The following is a 22058-nucleotide window of genomic DNA, read 5'->3' as shown; positions in this document are numbered from 1 at the left end:
TTTATTACCTGGCTGTGTTTTGAGAAGAAAAAGCTCACCACAAACAATAACAAACCTTATTCCTTACTATTCTTCTCTAGTGGCATGATATTTATTTATGAACTATATATTCTCCTAGATCATGTACTCCTTATGCTTGAAATTTCGAATGCTGAGGATTTAAGAGCAAAGCTTCCAATCATACTCTGTGCCCATTTAATCACATAGAAGAAAATTGTTTTAAAGATAACATTAGTGATTATTGGTTAGAAACTGACCTAAATGTAGTAGAGGAGGAATGAGTATTTTATGCTGCCTTGTTTATTATTCTTTTTTTTTCCTTTTCTTTCCAAGAAAAGATTCTTCATGATAGATTAAAGTTGAGTTAAATAATAAAAGATGGATATAGAAAAATATATAGATATAGAAAAAAATAATAATAAAGTACATCAGGAAGAACAAAAGATCAAGTTTCAAGGAAATTAATGAAAAAATGCAAATGAATTGATTTAGCTGTGCCAGATCTAAAACTATATTACAATTCAGCTGTCATTAAAACCATTTGGTATTGGTAAGAAACAGAGTAGTTCATCAGTGGAATAAATTAGGTTCACAGGACAAAATAGTCAATGACTATAGTAATCTCGTGTTTGACAAATTCAAAGACCTAGCTTTTGGAAGAAAAATTCATTATTTGACAAAAATTCTTAGAAAAATTGGAAACTAGTATGGCAGAAACTAGGCATTGACTTAGACCTCACAATGTATACCAAGATAAGGTCAAAATAGAGTCATAATTTAGACATAAAGAGTGATATTATAAGCAAATTAGAAAAACAAAAGATAATTTACCTCTCAGATCTATGGAGAAGGACGGAATTGGTGGCCAAAGAAGAACTGGAGTTCATTATTGAACACAAAAGAGATAATTTTGATTGTTAAAAAGTTTTTTGTACAAATAAAACTAATGCAGACAAGATTAGAAGGGAAGCAATAAACTGGTAAAAACATCTTTACATTTAAAAGTTCTGATAAAAGACTCATTTCCAGAAAATATAAAGAATTGACTCTAATTTATAAGAATTCAAGCCATTCTCCAACTGATAAATGGTCAAAGAATATGACAGACAATTTTCAGATGAAGAAATTGAAACTATTTCTAGTCATATGAAAAGGTATACTAAATCACTACTGATCAGAGAAATGCAAATAAAGACAATTCTGAGATACCACTATAAACCTCTTAGATTGGCTAAGATGACAGGAAAAGATAATGATGAATGTTGGGGGGATGTGGGAAAACTGGGACACTAATACATTGTTGCTGGAACTGTGAATGAATCCAACCATTCTGGAGAGTAATTTGGAAATCTGCTCAAAAAGTTATCAAACTATAAATACCCTTTGATCCAAGCAGTGTTTCTACTGGGCTTCTATTCCCAAAGAGATCTTAAAAGAGGGAAAGGGACCCATGTGCGCAAAGATATTTGTGGCAAGAAACTGGAAACTGAATGAATGCCCATCAATTGGAGAATGGCTAAATAAATTATGGTATATGAATGTTATGGAACATTATTTTGTGAGAAATGACCAGCAAGATGATTTCAGAGAAGCCTGGAAAAACTTATATGAACTGATGCCAAGTGAAATGAGCAGAACCAGGAGATTGGTATACGCAGTGATAACAATATTATGCAATGATCAATTCTGATGGATGTGGCTCTCTTCAACAATTCCAATCAATTCCAATTGTTCAGTGATGAAGAGAGCCATCTATACCCAGAGAGAGGACTATGGAAACTGAATGTGGTTCACAGCATAATATTTTCACTCTTTTTATTGTTGTTTGCTTGCATTTTATTTTCTTTTTCATTTTTTTCCTTTTTGATTTGATTTTTCTTATTCAGCAAGATAATTGTATAAATATATATGCATATATTGGATTTAACATATACATTTTACTATGTTTAATATATATTGGATTACTTGTCATCTAGGGAAGGGGGTGAAGAGAAGGGGGGGAATTGGAACACAAGGTTTTGCAGGAGTTAATGTTGAAAAATTATCCATAAATATGTTTTGAAAAGAAAAAGCTTTAATTTAAAAAAAAAAAAAAGAAAGGCTTGGAAAGATTTACATGAATTGATCCTGACTAAAATATTGAGAAGTAGGAATACATTGTACACAGTAATAAAAAGACTGTGGGATGATGAGCTATTACAGACTTAGTTCTTCTCAGTGGTTAAGTGATCCAAAGCAATCTCAATAAACTTTGGATGGAAAATGCCCTCTGCATCCTGAGAGGGAATTATGGAGACTAAATGTAAATGAAAACATCCTATGTTCACTTTCTTACTTTTTTTTCTCCTGTTTTTTTTTTTCTCTCATAGTTTTTCTCTTTTGATCTTATTCTTCTCTCCCAGCATAAAAACAAAAAGAAAAATGCACAGGTATAATTTAAAAAAAATAATCAATCAATTAATTATTATTATTATTTTAAAAGAGATAGCTGTATTCTTTGAAGCTATCACTCTGGAATATCCCATGAGAATTTTTGATGATTTCAAATAAGAAGACAGAATGGAAATATAGCTCCTGAAAATGCCATCTTTAGAAGGAAGAAACTCTGGGACATTGACAAGGAAAGATAATGAATATGAGATGTTTAAAACCTAAAAAGTTCCTCCTCTAGTTCTTAAAAAACTCTTTTAAATAATTGTTGAAACTAAAGACTTTTTTTTTAAAAGAATCTTCCAGCTAGAAGTGGGGGTTAGTCTAAAAGGCCAGATTTCTAGGCTTTGTTTTTTTTTTTTTTTTTTTTTGTTTGTTTTTAACCTTTTACTTTTCCTCCTTATGATTTTCTTTATCTTTACTTAAATGCCATTTAAAAATTTTGGTATTTTATCTGCACAATGTTTAAATTACTATTTCACTTTTTTATTTTCTTAAATCTCTTATAAAACTAATTGAATGAAAATTATTAATTAAATATGCAGAATTATTGATATACTTCATTTTATTATTGTCAATAAATGTAGACAGATGGTTGCAAAAAGTAGTCTGTTGAATGGGACATTTTTTTTTTCACTTTGGCTTAATTAAAATCACAAATCTAAACTCTCCCTTTTTATGATATATGTTGTGTAAAGTAAACTGCTTAGGGCATGAATATATGATAATTTACCAATCCTATTTATTCATATAATAATCTCAACATAGGTCTCTACATTATTAGAAACAAGAAAAGTTACATGAGACTTTTGGAGAAAGTATATATGAATGTAGGTTAATAATAATATAATGCATTTACAGTATCACTTTTTCAAGAATTTGGACTTTGGTTAATATATATTTGAACGCATATATGTAAGGATCTCCTGGTATGAAAACCTTTTTCATCAACACAGATCAGCAACACATCTTCAGCTTACAGTATTAGCGAGCTACCTGAGACATTTAGAAGATAGTGACATATTATTGTTATCTAGACAATATGCACTAGACTCAAGCCTTCATTATTTGAAGGTTGGCTCTCTATCTTATAAAAGTTCATAAGATCATAGAGTTAGCACTGGAAAGGAGTTTAGAAATCATGCATTTCAAGCATCTTATTTTACAGATAGAGAAACTGAGGCCCTATAGACTGGAAAAATAATTCAACTTTCTCAAGGTGACTGTCATTTACCAATATTCAATTTAATATCAATTAATTAATTGGTTTAGCAACATTTAATATTATTTAATAATAAAATGATAGTTAATGACAGAAGGAGGTTTGAACACAATTCCTTTGAATCCCAAGTGATGGTCTTTTCATTGTATGTCTTCTAAATCTAAAATAGAACATATAATATACCAGAGATTTAAAATTATATACACACATATATATGTATATATATATATACATATATATGTGTGTGTGTGTGTGTGTGTGTGTGTGTGTGTGTGTGTGTGTATGTATATATAGTACATTGTAATACTCATATACATTTCAATCTTCAATTTTTAAGGGATCAACAATTTTTAAAAATCACAGAGAAAAATATATTAAGAGAAAAATGAGTAGTGTGAACACTGGGAAAAGGAATAAGTTAAATTAAGTCCTCCCAGGAAGTACTACTTTTCATTAGGATTAAATGGTTTACTTTCTTTCACTTACAGGGAGTGATATCTCATGAAATTTTAAAGATGAGCCTCCAAACAAGGGAAATTATTATTATTTTCTCACTCTACTTTGCATCTGCTACCTTTATTTGGTCTCAACTCCAGGGAAAGTGATATCTTCCCGGGATAAGCTCATCACTTTTAAATTTAAAACATGCTTCTAACTCAAACCTTTGTTTACACCACCTTCTTCAACCTTCTCTATCAGTTGAAAGGCTGAAAGTGAGAATATGAAACTCTTCCCTATGCTACCTTTGCATTTGCTACTTAGTTTCAATTCTATGGAACAAAATGTCCCCATCCTAGTAGCTCCTGATGTATCTCTTCCCTCCTCCACCATTCAGTTTCCTACTTTCTTTTGTGTGTTGTGTCTGCCTTTAGATTATAAACTCCTGAAAGGGCAGGAATTTATTTTTGTTAGTTGTATCCTCACCAATTAACATTGTACCTGGATACATTTTAGGCATTTAATAGAAATATATTGGATTGGATTAGAATCAAGCTACACTGAAACATTTTCTTCAATTCTTTTCTTCTGGAAGCCAGGGGATGTCCAGTAGCTAGAACACTGTTTTTTAAAGTGAAAAATACCAAAATTCAAATCCTTCTTCAGACTCTTTCTATATTTATGACTCTAGGAAAATTATGTAATCTCTCTCAGCTTTAGTTTTATCATCCGTAGGATAATGCTAGATCTTATCTAACAATACCAGTTTTGAGGACCAATTGAAATGACATGTAAAGTACTTTGTAAACCTTAAAATGCCATACAGACATTGGCTATCAGCATCAGAATCTAAGATTTTCTGAATAAAACTAGTGATATTGGTGCTATATATATTTGCTGAACTCAGAGGGCTCTTTTGTCCTCAAGAGAACATAAAGGAGCCCTATTAGGTCTTCAAGGCATCTGGATTTGAATCTAGAAGAGATAATTTCTAAAGGAGATATAATATTTATATATACTCAAAGGAAAAAGAATGAAGTAAACAGGAAATAAAATCCTTAAAAACCATGATTATGTTATGGAAAGAATATTGAATCTAATATCAGAAGACTTTCATTTGAATATTAGTTTTGCTACTTTATGTTTTTATGTTTTTAGACAAGTGCACTTCTCCTTTAGATTCCAAGTTTCTTCATCTATAAAATAAGCAATCACACAGATACCCCTTTGACTTTTAAAGTCCCCTTCAGATACATTATCTTCTGAGATTCTATTATTTAGAAATTGCTAAAAGAGACTAGAAAATCACCATTTCCTAATTATCTTATTAAGAAAAATCCCACATTAGAATATAAATTTTGTTGGTGTGTGTGTGTGTGTGTGTGTGTGTGAGAGAGAGAGAGAGAGAGAGAGAGAGAGAGAGAGAGAGAGAGAGAGAGAGAGAGAGAGAGAGAGAGAGACAGAGAGAGGGATTAGCTATATCCGATATAAGCTAGAAGCTACTACTCAGGCATAGTTTCCTAGAGGCAAAGATTTGGTGAAAGACAGTTTGCTATTGTTGCTAGTGCTTTCTAATGTGTTCAGAGAATCTTGTTAGTTTTTCCAAAACGCTCCTTCCTCTGTCAATCAGAGGCCAATCCTCTGATATTGGCCTTGATAATTTTTGCAGTCTAATTTTCAGAATAAAACAGAGAGGATCTATTCTTTCTGAATGATATATGTTTTGTACATTTAAAACAACAATTTCAAAGAAAAAAGACTGTTCAAGTCAACATTTGGTATTTTATTTTAGAAAAACAGCTTATCTGTCACATTATACCTGAGATTGATTGGGTACTTATTTTCTTAATTGCATCTGAAATTTTAAACACCCTCCACAATTTTCCAAAGTTCCCTAAGGAAGTTCCCTCCTTAGGAAAATAATGGTATTCTCATATGCATCAGCATTTCAACATATGATTTGTTTTACAATTCTATTGCTACAAAAAAAAAAAAACTTATAAATAAATTGCTTTAAAATTCTCAAAATATAGTCACTATTAAGGAATATATAGGCTTTTTAAAAAGGCATTACTAATATTGTGTGACCTTGGCCAAGTGACAGTTAAAGGGCCTTTTATCCCTTTCTCTGCAAGATGAAGTGTTTGAATTAAAGTATTACTAATAATGAACCTAAGATTTATTGGAATTATACTATTTCCAGTAACATTCAACAATGCTTATAATGCATTTGATAGGGATACTTCCAGAGGCCAGAAATATCTTTTATTCACAATTCTGAAGAGCAGAAAAAGAAAACACCATTCAATTTCATTTTGAATTGGGAGAAAGTTGGGTCATAGTAAACTCTTACAAAGAGAATTTCTTTGCATTGATGGAGCAAGGAGAGAGGTTTGGTGGTTTAACATGTAGACATTCATCTTCCTACATACCATGCCCTTAATTGCAGTGTTTTTCTTCTTTAAAATAATGGTTCTCTCTGGGAGAAGGGTTTCTTGGGGAGGTTTTCTGGAGGCAGCCTTAGTTGCAGTTGAAAGTAATAATCACCAAAAATGCAGCCAGCTGATAAAAATACAAACATTTATTTTCTCCTTCCAAAATAGCCTGGTTAGTTGAGGCCTATCTCTCTGCTTGGTTCTAAGAGCTCTTGCAGCTTTGTCCTTTGCTTCTGCCTCTGCTTCCAGCCAGCACCAAGTAAAAGCTGTAATGAATCTGTCTTGCCTCTGAGAGAGGGCTTCTGGTTCTCCCAGAGTGCTCTGTGTCTGGCCCAGAATGCTCCTCTCCAATCTAATTCAGCTGAACTCTCTCTGAGAGCCTCTGTCTATTTCCTATATATGAGATAGTGGGATTGTGGGATATCTCCCAGTGTGCACTCTGGCCCTAAGAGCTTCAAGGGAGGTGTGAATTCGGATATCTCATACTAAATCCTGAAATCTCCCAAATGTGTGAACTCCAATGAGTAAAGTTGTGAACACAAGCATTGTATCAATTAGTTCTACTTAGTACCTTGTTTCAGGTTCTGGCCTAAAACATCTCCTTGTAAGATCAGATCAAGGATACTGAACCAGGCTAAATTAGATAATTATTGTCTCTATCAACTCTAATGACTTAACAATTTGTAAAGATTCCAACACTTATTTTTTTTAATGTTTTTAATAATAAATTTATCTTTGTGTTGTGATGAAAAGTCCCCCCAGCTTTCAGATTTGGCAGCAGAAAACTTGATCTAGGCCAGTTCCAATGGTCTTGTGATGAAAAGAGCAAGCTGCACCCAGAGAAAGGACTGTGGGGACTGAGTGTGGATCACAACATAATATTTTCACTCTTTTTGTTGTGGTTTGCTTACATTGTGTTTTCTTTCTCAATTTTTTTTTCCTTTTTGATCTGATTTTTGTTGTGCAGAATGATAATTGTAGAAATATGTATAGAAGAATTAGACATGTATAACATATATTGGGTCACTTGCTGTCTAGGGAAGGGAGTGAAAAGAGAGAGAAAAAAATTGGAATACAAGGTTTTGCAGGAATGAATTTTATAAATTATCTATGCATATGCTTTAAAAAAAAACTGATAAAAATAAATAAAGTGGAAAAGAAGAACTGATATAGCTTTGCTATTAGTTTGTTAACTACAGCTAGTTATTTTAACTTCTCAGAGTCTATCCTTTCTCATTTGTAATAATAGTAAAACAATTAGCTTTTATATATATATATATATATATATATATATATATATATATACACCTATATCTGTATATATATATATACATATACACCTATATCTGCATATTATATATATGTATACACATATATCTGTATATATATATGTGTATACACATATATCTGTATATATACATATGTGTATACACGTATATCTGTATATATACATATGTGTATATATGTGTATATATGTATATATATGTATATATATATATATAACATTCTGTATGCCTGCCAAGCACTGTGCTAAGTGCTTTACAGACATTTTTTCATTTGATTTTCACAATAGCCTTGCAAGGTAGGAGCAATTATTTTACAGATGAGGAAACTGATGCAAACCGAGTGACTTGTTTAGGGTAATGAAACTAAGGATTGTCTGAGGCAAGACTTGAACTCGGATATTCCTAATTCCTTACCCAGTGAACTGCACCACAAATGAAGGGAATTGATTGGATCATTTCTAAGGTCTTATTGAACTTCTATAATGTATAATTCCATAGAAGGAGAAAGAAAATATTGTAAGAATTATGGGAAAAGGGAAGAAATGAAGGAAACTGATCTCTAAAGCAATTTCAAATGAAAATCTATTGTGAGAAATTTAATTCTTGTTAGGATTATCAAACGAACTGTTTAATTAGGAAATTGTTGCTTTTCACCCATTGAACTTAAGGTTCTGAGTGCCAATTTAGATATGAATTGTTGTTAGCCAAATAATTCAATTGTCCTCAGTAAGGTAGGTTAAATCATGCAAGTTAATTTGTAATTGGCCTATAAAACTTATGTTTGTAGAAATGAGATTGTAACTTGACTACTTTTTAATCATTGGACTAAGGATAGAATAATATCTCCAAGACTGGGAGAATTTGACTTTTTCCCTCTAAAGCTCTATGGTTGTAAGCTTGTAGCTTATGAATTCTAATGGCCGTCAAAGAGAAAGGTACAAATGCTATTATTCATTCCAAAAGTCTACCTCTCATTCAATAATGACAAAACAATGTGTCTTGAAATGGGTGCTTTTGCTCTTTTGCTGACAGTACATTCTGAAAAAGTTTGTCCATTAAAACATATTCCAAAGTTTTGTCCAAGATAATGGTTTAAAGTAAATTTTAAAATGTGCTACTTATATATTACATGATATAAAATTCATATTCTTCCCTGAAGAATTTGTAGCAATCTCCTTTGCTAATTTTGCAATGTGACTACAACCAAATAGCTCCCCCCTGCCCACTAGAGATATCATTATGCTTGCCAAAAGCATACTAATTGCATTTAGGACTATGCTGATCCTTAAACAAAGAAACCATATATCAACTTGCCAGAGTAGTTTAGCATTAAACAAAGAGTAGGTATTCACTAAGTACTTGCTGGTTAGTTGATTGGTTCTGTCCAAATCTTATAGAATTTAATTTTCAAAGTAGAGAAAGGCTGATTTCCTTTATAACTTTCACTGTGACTGAATTTTAGCTAATCTTTTAACATTTTTAGGACTTGTTTTTCTTATCTATACAATAAGGTAACTGTTTTCCTCTGTCTCTCTATCTCTTTCTTTCTCTATATCAGCAAATACTTTTCGATTTTACAGGTTTAGAAATTTGCCCAATCACTGAGAGAAAAAATAACTAGGATAACAAGACTAGTGAGTGTCAGAGGTAGGATTGATCTAGATCTTCCCAATATCAAGAATACTAAAACCATTTGCTTTTCATTTTATAAATCAATGAATTACAATCAGATTGGACCACTGATATCAACAGACAAATGACATAAAAATAGAAAAAATATATGACTTAATGATGAATCACTTGTATCAAATAGTTGTCAAAGGGAAATTCATTCCTAATAACAACATAGCAAGAATGGAGCCTGGATGTATCTTTACCCAGAAAGATAAATCCATCTTGGAATGGTGAAAGAAAGCAGGAAATTTGTCCCTGATTAATCTTGGAAAGTTTTCTGGTAGATACAGATTTTTAAGTGAGCCTGTTGACTGAGGGGGGGGAATACCCTCAGGATATAACATGGTGTGAAAGAAGACTCAAACAGGGAAACAGACCAAGTGGGCAAAAAAAAAAACTTGGAGTAGATGAATCTGAGGTAATGTAGAATAGTGTAAGATGGAGTCGTTAGGAAGTAAGAGAGGATAAATAGTGTAAGAGAAGAGAAAAGTTGAAAGGGAACTACTAGAGTAAACTGAGGAAAGTCTCTTATTTCCTCTTTGACTCTTCAATTTTATGGATTAGGATAGTGAGAAACAGGTAAACGGAAATGTCTTCTTTTAAGACAAACAATTAAAATCCCTAGGATTGAGAGCCATGAGTTTTGAATCTCAAACCAATCTCTTTCCATTATATCTCTCACAGTGAATCACAAGGCTTTAAAATGAATTTAGATAGTGAAGGCCCTGCAGGCACTTTGTGGTCATCTTGGATAAGACCAGTCCATTCCAATTTCTCACTTTATGAAAAATACATTAAGAAACATTAACAACAAAAACAATAAGCAACAACAGAGTGATAACTGTTAATAGACTCCTTATAATCTATATTATTTAATTAATTTAACATTGTTTTAATGAGGGAGTTGATCCCTTTAGGGGAGGAAGAGAATAAAGAGGATAAAAGAGAAGAGGTGAAAGGAAGAGGAGAAGGAGGAGAAAGAGAAGGAGGAGGAGGAAACTTCCCTACTTCATTCTATGTTGATATTTGAGGCATAGTCACAGCATTCTTATGAACATTCAAATAATGATACCAAAGACTGGCAGTGAAAGGAAAAGAAAGAAAAATCAAGGGGAAAAAGAAACAAACAAACAAACAAACAAACAAAAAAAAAAAAAACTACAGACAAATTTCATCTTCATTATAGACTTTTATCATCAACCTTTTTTGTTCCTTATTTTAAAAATTTCTTCCTATATTATACATCTCAGCTATTGGTGCACTTGCCAAAAACAATAAAATGACCTTGTATTTTGTGTATATGTATATGAATACAGTGATATGCATATATATGTTTGTGTGGGTGTATTATTTGTACCTATTTATCTATTTGGTGCCTACCAAAATAGGTATTCATAAGGAAAACTGAAGGAAGAGACTGTCTTATTTACTTTGTACTTACTTACTTATTGGTGTACTAGGCACTTCAGTGCCTAGTACAGTGTCAGTATATAGTTAATGCTTAAGTAATGCTTATTGATTGAATAATAATCTGATTGACAACCTTGCTCACCCTTCCTCACTACAAAACAAATAGTTCAAAAATAAAAGACATCGAGAAAGAAGGGAAAACCAACCTTTTAAAACAGTATAGTCCAAAGACACCAGCAAGGAAATTCTACCTTCTTGTATTTAAGAGCAGCAGTTTTATTGTAAAATTCCACAGGTCTGTGCAATTTCCTTTTGAAATAGATTTCATATACATTTGACAGGGATAGATGATGGCAGAATTAATCTTTCTGTGCATAAGAATTTCCAAATTTATACAAAGATTGGGAAACAAGCTTTTTTGTGCTTCTACTGTCATAAAGTAATTGTTTCATGACAACTAGAATACATCTCTCATTACTGAAATTTGCCAACAACTCTCCTAAAGCAAGCACTTTAATACTTTGACAATTAGAGAAAAATATTAAAAGAGAATTGATTGCATTTACATCAGCAATAAGGTTGCATAATTGAAAATATCAGATATGTTCAAAAGTTTGGAAAACCTGTGGTTGAATGTGTTTCAATATTCATCCAGATGGAATAGATGGTTTAAAATACAAAAAAACTACACACAGCTTGTCTATTAGCAAAGATACTTTTTATTCCCCTCTAATTATTTGGGGTCATTGATAAATTATATACTAACGATGGTTAGATTCTGTCTTACAGGCAACCATACCACAAAAGAGAAGCACATTAAAGGAATATCGTTGTACAAAAACAAAACTATGAGGTGAAACAAACTGTTGATATGGCACAATTTATCATGTTCAATGTCATTTTGATTAGCTTACTATGAATATAGTTTGATAATGCCAAGTTCATTGGTTTCATCCCTATGTGGGCCATTTCTTTATGAATACTTATTGAATGCTTGCTGTGTGTAAGACATCTTGTTCTTAGTTACAATCCATCTCTTTATCACCAGTCATATATGAATTTTGGAAACCTGTGCCAATTATTCATATGAGAGAATGTTGTTGATTTGGCACCAACCCATTCTTACAAATAGAGGGGAAAAAAATCAAAGCAAATGCCCTAGTGATTGTGTATTAGTAATGTTTCACATACAAAAAGGAATAAAAAGAAAATCTCATTGTTATAGTTGAAAAATAAACAAACAAAAAGTTTTGCCTGAAAAAAAAAATACAAATTCCAGATAACAATGACTGAAAACTGAAGTTCCTTCTGACCCTTCTGGTTATTTCCAAGAGATCATTTATCACTCCACAAATACCCCATTTGAGACAACTAGATATCATTTGAGCTTGGTATGGAAGGAGTCATCAACAGCTTATGTATTAATAGCCTAAAGCAGATCTTGTGATGGAGAATAATTTCTATTGCAATCTAATGGACTAGAAAGCAAGAAAAAATAGCATCAAGCACATATAATCACTTAATAAACTAGATATGAAATTGACAACCTTTTTTGATTCATAGACTATTTAGAAGAGGCAAGTGTAGATTTTGTTTATATATATATATATATATATTAAGATATCTTAAACTGTCATACACAAAAATGCTGTTTTAGTCTTCATGCATGAGAGGGCAGCTAAATTTTCCTCTCCAATCTCAAATCCAGACCTGATTCCTTATGATTCTATTTATATTTTTCACTTACAGCCCAGAGCCACAAAATAAAAGACAATACTTTATGGTATCTTTGCTTCATTTATTTTGGCCCTAAAATGATGCATGCACTACTTTAAGCATTATAAGGTATTTCCATATTTACAACATTTTACATATGTTCTTAAAAGGATAGTAATTTGTTCTTTCATTATTAACTTAGGGGTATGGGAGGATAACTTGTCTAGGCTAGTAACACTTATTTGATTTGAGAGATGATGATGCTCAAAATGAAAAGATTCTAAGGTAAAGATTGACCATGTCTCTCTACCCCAAGAAAAGATGTTGCACATTTTTTGGTAAATTGTGTGTATGTATTTGTACAATGGAAGGGAAAATATATTCTACCAATTCAACTTCATACCCCCTCCATTTCTGTTACAGCTGCCATTATTACATTTTGATCTACTTTTGTTTTCAACATTCTTATTTTCCACTTATCTAACAGTTTTCATAAGTTCAATCAGTAATATCCAAATCACATTAATCAAAGGAAAGTTAGGGACAAATGACATGGCATGATTAGGATATTCTATATTATGGCACAAATGAATTGAGACCAATATAAAGTATATGCGAGATTATATTAACTGGACATTTAAAGGAAACCTTTAAACCATCTCCCCATGGGAATCATTGAGTAAGATTCTTATCATTGCTTCACTCATTTAAAGGTAAAGATAGGAAACCCAATAGACCAGATTGAATAGGCAGAAGGCAGTGGGAAAGAAAATCCGAGCATAAGAGTCCATTTTTGCAATGCGGATATGTATTCTTCCATGACGCCATGCTCCTGTTCTGCAATCTTCAAAGCAGCAGAAAAAACTGGCACAGTCCTTGCCATCAAGACACTCATAACCATATTCTTCATCTCTCTCCTGAAGGTGTGTTGCATTGTTCATTTGAATAGTGGCTGACCTTGGTCGAATATCAATTGTTGGTGCCTAAGAGGATAATAAAAAAGAAAGGAATGAAAGAGTTAATCAGACTCTTCAGAGTCAAACATTTTTTTTTTTTTGTCTACAGTATGTTTAATGGTAATGATGATTCAGCAAATGGGGACTCAGGTAATTGCTATGATATCGTGATCTACAATGATAAAATTTAAATTATGAAGAGAGCACATTTGCAAATTTCAAGTTTCGAGCTAAGCAATGCAGCTGAAAATAATATTATCAAGCTAATAGCTATAGCAAGGAAATTGAACAACAAATGAACTCAAAGATCTAAAGGGTTAGACCAAACTACATGAGATTTTATTCCACTAACTATTGGAGGTGATGTTGGAGACATGAAGGCATCAAATGGAATGGAGAATTACTTTTTTAAATGAATACTTTTTTTGAAACCAAGGCATCTATCATGCTTACATGTATGCACATAGCCTGTTAAAATGAACAAAGATGGTGCTAATGGCAAACTCTTTTAATTGCATAGCAACATAAAATATCCTTGGATTATAACTCCACAATATGATTAATGCATTAGAGAGATGAAATTTCACTTTAAATGGTCATTATTAAGGAATATGAAAATGTTAGCCAAATTCACTAACATGAATGAACATTTTCAATTAAATTTACCAACTGAAATGTCAAAGTATTGTGTTTGGTGAATAGAAATTAGCATTCCTTTCTATTCAGTATATTTGAATCCTTGCCCTTCTTCTAATGGACAATGAATTAGAGGACAAAGGAATTTCTTCAGCATTACCAATTTGATTGTTAAAGAATTAGGAAAAATCAACTATGTTGATATTTAGAAATGAACTTCCTGAATTTCAATAAAAATTGATAACTAGTATATTTATTATCTTGAATAATAGTAGCCTATTTAAAGCCAGGTACAAAACTTGCATGGATATGTTTTTTCTACTATAAAACATTTTCAGTTATAGGATTCTTTCCAAAGGACTCTGACAGTTTTTATATGCAAGGAAAAAAAAAACATTAAAATATATTTTATTAGAAGGGGAGAGACTATGTCTTAAAACATAATTTTTGGAGATTTAAGATGTCCATTTGAGTTCTAAAAACCATATAGCAGTGGTGAAATGGAGGTTCTAAGAAAAAAGGCCAAATCTTGGTTTAGGCTACTTGAGAAAGTTCCACTTTGTTCAAGGTGCTGGCTGCTTTTGAATTACAAATGAATTAAAAACATCTGTGATTTGGTGTAAGAGCTGCTGAATCAACTCTACAAATTTATTTCTAAATCTGTAGAACTTTCTACTTCTTAGATGTATTACCTGGAGTAGAATGCTTAAATGTCTATTTAAAAATCTCATTTAAGCGTTAATAGTTAAATTCAGCAGTGGCATGCAGTGAATTTCCATTCCAAAAACATTATACCTTGAAGGAAAACATCCGAAGAAGCTTTGGTTTTGTAGACAGAAAAGAAATAACATTTTTTTTTTTTACAAAGAAAGGAAAACAAAGAAGAGGAAGAGACAAAATAAGATAAATTAAAGATATATTCCCAAAGCATAGTAGGTAAAAAAAAAACAAAAACAAACAAACAAAAAAACTGAAATTATAAACAGAGAAGGATAGTCCTCAACTATTATAAGACCTGTGACTGTGGAGGAAAAAAATTAAAAATCACTAATTACTAGTGAATTTCCAGTTAAGGCAATATTATTTAATATTATCTGACCCTAAGCTACAATAAAACTACAAAACCCAGTGTATTGCAAGCTAACTTCCTATTGCATATTTATCCAATATGAAAACAAGTTCTATAAATATTTTTCTAAACGCTTTCATCAGCAAGATCTGATTAGAGTAAGCTTTTACAAGATTAGCATCAGTATATCAGTACGTGAGAATTAAGTACCTTATTTCCTCTTTGAAAGGTCTTGGTACTTGCCAGCTCTCTTGACTAAGAAATGATTTACATTATCCACTTCATTTAAGAAATGAAAAAATACATTCAATAATCTTAGCAATTCATATTTTCTCATTTGCATTTTGTCACCCCTTTTCTCTTCCTGCTCATCCTTGCCAATTCTTCCTTCATCTGATCTATCCAAATCGACAGATTTTAGAATATAAGTATTTCTCATCTTTTAAACAAAATGTGTGATTATAGAAATTAAGATATTTCTTATGGACTCTTTAGTGCCTGTTAGCACAACCTTATTGTTTTGGGTGTAATACTGAAAGAGATTAATGGAACTAACTTATTGGGAGAAGAAAATGGAAAAGGGAAGAAATCAAGTAAGAAACAGGACAAAAACTGAAATTAAATTAAGGAGAGAAAATGGAAAGGTACAGAGGCAAAGGGAAAAAGAGAGAGGGACAGACCTGCAAAGAGTAAGCACATTGCATATTGGGGAAATAAAAGATAAGCATTTTCTAAAGTTAATAATAGTTCTAGAGACAGTAATACCTAATAGAGGAACAGCCTCAAAGCCAGGAAGACCTGGATTTGAGTCCTTTTTCTGATATCTGTCATTTGATCCTGGACAAGTCATTGAACCAGCCAGTGTTATATAAGACTATAAATTCCAAAGAAGGTTCCAATTTAAACTGGGTAAGTAAAGTTTCCTCCTTTAAGTGTTCTCAATACTAATGGAATCAAAGACCCACTACCTATTTTTAACATTAGTAGTATAGCTACCTTTGCCTGTTGTATACTGTAATATTTAAGTATATATTTGCTCTTTGCAATAATTTCAGCAGTGTTACCTGGGGTACCATAAGGAAAATAAAACATAAGTTAGAGACTCTCAAAAGAATTCCATCAATATAGCTGATGATTCAAATAATTACCAAAATGTCAATCTCCCCATCACATTGCCTTTTGGGGGTAAAATAGAGGGTAGGTCACCCTATCCTTTTGCCATAGTATATAAGTTTACATTTACTTACTCTTTCTTTCCTTATCCCCATAATAACAATTATTTTAGAGTACAAGAAACTCTCATAGGTATTCATCAGCAATTTGTCTCTGGTAATATGAAAGGTAGTTGGATGAATGGGGTGATTCAAAAAAAGGTTGGCTTTTCTAAATAACTAAGCAGAAGACTTAGACACAATTTGTAGCCCAAAAAATATTTTATCAGGTAGTTCTCTATTCTGAAGAAGTCCAAAATACGTTAATACATTGTTTATATTCAAATTATCTATATGTCTCATGCATGTGAAATTTCTCAAACAAAAACAAAAGCTCTGTATTTTTTCTCTTTGCAACAGAACATTATTTTAATTATTCTGGTCACATTTTAAATTTAAGAAACCTATCTGGAGAGATGCTTAGGAAGTGAATTTTGTTATGAAATGTCAATAATTTTAAAACTATATTGGGGAGAAGGATTGGAAGGGTTAGAGAGAGATCCATAACTAAAATCTAATGGAGTACAGCCAGTTAATGACTTGATGATAGATAAACTCTTCCATCAGTGAAAATACTTCTCATAAAATGAATACAGCATAAAATTGCCCCATTTTATATAACTATGATAGCCCACAGCATGCATCAATTATACAAAGTCTTCCCCTGAGAAACACATATCTTTGTTGTCTCTAATGACCATAATGGATCAGTTACTCATTCTTTATGGCTGGCTAAACTTAAATTATTGTCCCCATCTTTGAGCTAAGTAACTCAAGCTCATCTATCTGAAGATTAACAAAAGATACAGTTTAGACATGCTCTTTAAAAAGCCCTGAAGGTCTAACTACACCAATAATGCCAATAGTTTCAAAAAAGAACTGTACATACTGGGTTTTTCTTCTTTTTGTCTTTGTCCTTGCTTGGCTTCCGGTTGCTTACAAAGTAATGCAGGGTGCCATATTCCACCAAAGCAGAAAAGACAAAAATAAAGCAGACAGACACAAAGAGATCCATAGCTGTCACATAAGAAACCTTGGGGAGAGATTTACGAGCAATCGTGCTAAGAGTAGTCATTGTCAGGACAGTGGTAATGCCTAGGAAGAAAACATGATAAAATAAAAAAAAGAAAAAGTATTACTGTACCAAGCTGTGATCAGTATGAGACTGTGAGACACCATAATGCTTAAACTCTGTATGTATATATAATGGGGAAGGGAAAGGAAAAAAAAACTTAACTAAGGAAGTTCTTTTTTTTTGAGTTAGAACATATTGACTAATAATTCCTAACGGGGGATCTATAATGGCTTATTATCTACAAATATACCAAGGAAACTTAAGCATGCCTAGTATGATAAAAATCATAGAAAAATGTATTTAGAGATGAAAAATATAAAATATTTAGTTCATTTTTTTTATTTTATAGGGAATGAAATTGAGGTTTAGAGAGATTACAAGACTTGCTTCCAAAACACGTAGGTAGTAAGTAGAAGAGCTGGGATTAGAATTAATTTCTTGTAATTTCAAGTATAATGTTTGTTAAACAAAAACACTGTGCATCTAACTCAAAGAAAAATGCCAATACAAGGAATATAAGAAAGGATTTTTACCATAATTAATTAATGAATGTATGCATAAATGTATGAAACAATGAAAAATACTACATGCTTATGATGTATCAGGCTCTAAACTGAATTTCAGGGAAAATAAACATATAAAAGTGATAAATTTTGTCTTTAAATATTTGATATTCTCAAAAGAATTGAGACAATACTTAAAGGGAAAAAATGACCAAAGAAGAATAAAGTAATAGCGATGATAACGGTATTTACAGAGCAATTATTTAGTGAAAACATCATTGTACTAGGAAAACCAGGAGTCTTGAATTCTTATCCCAATTCTGATACTACCCAAGGGCATAAATTGATGAACTTTTCTTAATTTTGATTTCCTATTTGTAAAATAATGGACTTTTACTTTATAATCTCTAAGATTCCTTCTAGATATGTTATGATTTTATTTTTGCATTTCTTAGCCCAGTCAAAATTAAAGATAAGTTTGTTCTTAAGAATCAGTAGCTGGTCAATCTCAATAATGTAAAGCTTTGTTATGTTGCGCTTTGTGGCTCACTATCTTGAAGGAAAAAGAAAAAGAAAAATCTCATCAACTAAAATACAGCTGTGCTGTGTCCACCAGAATAGCTCCTAGCCAAGATAGCCAAGAAGCAATGAACTCTATCAAACCCTTAAACATAGAAACTCAGTCTCTGCTGGGAGGACTCCCTAAAGGAAATTTAATAATCCATTTCAGTGGAGCCAAACAAAAAAGACAAAGCAATGAATAGAGTTTTGTGCATGGTGGGGTGGAAATGGGGAGTAGGGAAGATTGCTGGAACAATTTTACCAATCTAGGGATGAAATTTTTTTTTTCATTTCTAGATAAGTATCATATTTTGGGAAATGACTAGTGAAATCAAAGCATGTTGGAATACATGGGAGAGCTGTTAGAATACACAGGAGCCACCTGACAGTGGCTGCTGGAGCTCCAACCCAGAATGGAACTCTATTTGTGAGAGGATGATACAAGGAGACTGAGAGGCAGTTGCTGTTCTCTAACCTCTCTGACTGAAAGGCCTTTGCATTGTCTGACCTCTCTCCTCTTCCCTCTGCCTCCAATTTATCTCATTCCCAGTCCACAACACCTGTGTCAGCAAAGGCTATATTGCAACTCCTTAAGATGTTATGATCCACAACTGTGGAGGCTCTCAGAGAATTGACCTGTCTCTTAACAAAAGCATCTTCTCACTGATTAGGAAAGTCTCCCAAAATCTATATAGTGTTTAAGTATCTTTTTCCTTAAAACATTTTCCCTCTGTTCTAGCTTGTTATAACCACAATTCTTGCTTTAATCATTTAATCCAAGCTTGAATTTAAATGAAGTTTGGGGTTCCTTTTAGTGATTTAAGTAAAACACGGTGTAATAGTCAAAGATGTAAAAGACTTCAAAATCATCTAAGCCAACTTCTTCATTTTACAAAAGAAGAATCTTAGTAAAAGAGAGGCTAATTGACCTTCCCAAGATCACATTAGTAAATAATGAACAAAAGATTCAAATTCATATCTTCTGATTCAAACTTTTTTTTTCTTTCTTCTCTACTATCTTTTTCTGGGTGTAAAACATTCAACATTTTCTCCATTATTTAGTATTTTATTTTTCCCTTGTTATATGCAAAACAATTTTTAACATTTGTTTTTAAAACAAATTCCAGATTCTCATCCTTCCTCTCTCTCCTCCTCTCCACAATTGAGAAGGCATATATGAAGTAATGCAAGACATTTGTATGAAAATATAAAAGTCACGTTATAGAGAAAACATAAACCTATCCCTCTGCCCCCCCCTCAAAAAAAATTCAAGAAAAACACAGTTAACAAAAGAGGCTTCCATCCACACTGAGTTCTTTCTCTGGGCATGGAGAGTATTTTTCATCATAAATTGTACACAATTGTCTTGGATCATTGATAGCACTTCAGAGAATCGCCAAAATGGAAAACAATAGCAACTCTCTCACAGTGTTGATGTGAAGATCAAATGGAATAACACATGTAAAGCATTTTGGATAATTGCCAAGTGCTATATAAATACTAATTTTTGTTTTCTGTTTGTTTTTATCATCCATGTGTATATGGGTTTGTATATCTAGAACCACAGAACTTTCTTCACAGTATTCTTAACCATTAGTCATCTGGACTTTTTCTCAAGACCTTCTGTGAATCAACATATTCTGAAGTAGATCATATATATGGCTGTAATTGGTTTAAAAAATTTCCTCCCGTAAAGTCTAAATTTGGCTGTCTGCATCTTCTAAACATTGTTCTATCTCCTATATGGGATTAAGAAGAACATACTAATTCTTTCTCATGAGAGCTTTTCAATTCCTTGAGAATAATTCTCATATTTTCATATAATAAGAGTAATAGATATAAATATCTTTCTCTTTACATATACACATATACATATTTATCTACCATGTGCATATGTGTGTACCTATAAATATACATACACATATAATGTAATTTTTTTTATTCCTCTAGAAAAATTTTAGTAAGGACTGAGTTTTTCAGACTGCATTAACATTAATACCTGTAAAAGAAGATGATAATGTCTGGGGTAAAGATGGTCATTTTATTCCTTAAAAACAGCAAAAATAAATTTTCTATATAGAAGGGAATTAAGGAGAGAAGTGAAAGAAAATAATAGTTTTAACATCCTATGACAGACTTCTGTGATTTCATTAATTCCCCAACATTTCCTGTCTAAGAAACTTTGATAAATGGATTATCGTTTAGTAAATCAGCTTCTGTATATTTGTGATACAAGTTAATACCTTTAGCCATGAAACAAAGGAAATAGCATCAGTTTTCTCACTCTAGGAGTTTTCTCACTTTCTGTTGCAATATAGACTTTACACTGCCTATTTGTAAATTTGAGCAAATTTTTTTTGAAAAATTACCATGGGCAGACAATTATATATTCACTATAGCAAAATCTCATTCTTTGACCTTCTGATCCACACACATATGAACCCATGGAAAACAACTCACCCAATGAGGTTCTGGCTGGAACAGCATCCTTATTGATCCAGAAAGATACCCAGGATAAGACAACAATGAGTGTGCAGGGAATGTAAGTCTGAATGGTAAAATATCCCATCCTTCTGCTCAGTTCAAAGTATACAGACATTACAACATAGTCTCCTGGAAAAGAACATAGAGTCATTTGAACCAGTGTACAAATTACTTAAAAATACACCTATAAATAGCCCATTTTAAAATCCCAATTACACATATAAATAGTTTTACCAGGTAAATAATTTACATAAATACACTACTCAATTTTAAAATATAAAAGTTCTCTGGAAATTCTCTAACTATATTCTTATATTTTTTGTTCTTTATATCAGTAAGCAGATTAAGTGTAATTTTTTTATCTATAGTGACAAACACTATGGGAATAATTGAAAGAATTTTCCAGATTTTTTCCCTTCATTTAAAGTAGAATATAATAACAAATGAGGCCCAAATCCTAGTTGTCATTGATTTCCCTGAATCTGAGTCTCATTTTTTTTTTCCACTCTGATTTTGGGATCCTTGTGGAAAGAATGTTTTAGGTGTTTGTTTGTTTGTTTGTTTGTTTGTTTGTTTGTTTTTTTTTTTTTGGTTTGTTTTTGTTTTTGTTTGTTTTTCCCATAGATCTCATTAATAAACCTTTTTCTTTTTTTTTTTTTTTTTACTTTTTCTAAATGCTGTGTTCTTCAGGCTAGCCATGTTTTCAATCCTACCTACAATACTCTTGACTCTGAATTTTTTCTACTATGTATTACCCAAATCTAAATAAATAGATCTGATAGCTTATATAATGTTCTACATCCATAGTCTCCCTTCTCTTCAAAGGTGGGAAGGAGGTACACTTTCTCAAATCTTCAGGACCAAGCTTGGTAATTATAATTATAATTATGAAGAGTTTATTTTATTATTGTTGTTGTTTATGATATTATTACTGTTCTTTCCATTTGCACTG

At 31.9% G+C, this 22058-nt stretch overlaps 1 protein-coding gene across 2 annotated transcripts in view; it reads right to left on the bottom strand.

Moving 5' to 3' along the window:
- Nucleotides 1-11147: 11147 nt before the first annotated feature.
- The window catches only part of GABRG2 (gamma-aminobutyric acid type A receptor subunit gamma2), a 150191-nt gene continuing 139280 nt past the window's right edge, over nt 11148-22058 (bottom strand). Inside the window, exons 7-10 of one of the 2 annotated variants that reach the window (XM_051978847.1) lie at nt 21083-21235; nt 17373-17578; nt 14999-15022; nt 11148-13594 (exon numbers count right to left, since the gene is read on the bottom strand). In XM_051978847.1, coding sequence (XP_051834807.1) covers nt 13319-13594; nt 14999-15022; nt 17373-17578; nt 21083-21235 — 659 coding nt within the window. In that variant the 3' untranslated portion in view covers nt 11148-13318. The remainder of the gene's footprint in view (nt 13595-14998; nt 15023-17372; nt 17579-21082; nt 21236-22058) is intronic. The other variant, XM_051978848.1, reaches the window with a different exon arrangement.

This window comes from Antechinus flavipes, chromosome 2, assembly GCF_016432865.1.
Source record: "Antechinus flavipes isolate AdamAnt ecotype Samford, QLD, Australia chromosome 2, AdamAnt_v2, whole genome shotgun sequence".
In the NCBI taxonomy this organism is placed as follows: Eukaryota; Metazoa; Chordata; class Mammalia; order Dasyuromorphia; family Dasyuridae; genus Antechinus; species Antechinus flavipes.
This window is presented reverse-complemented; position numbering and strand designations above follow the sequence as displayed.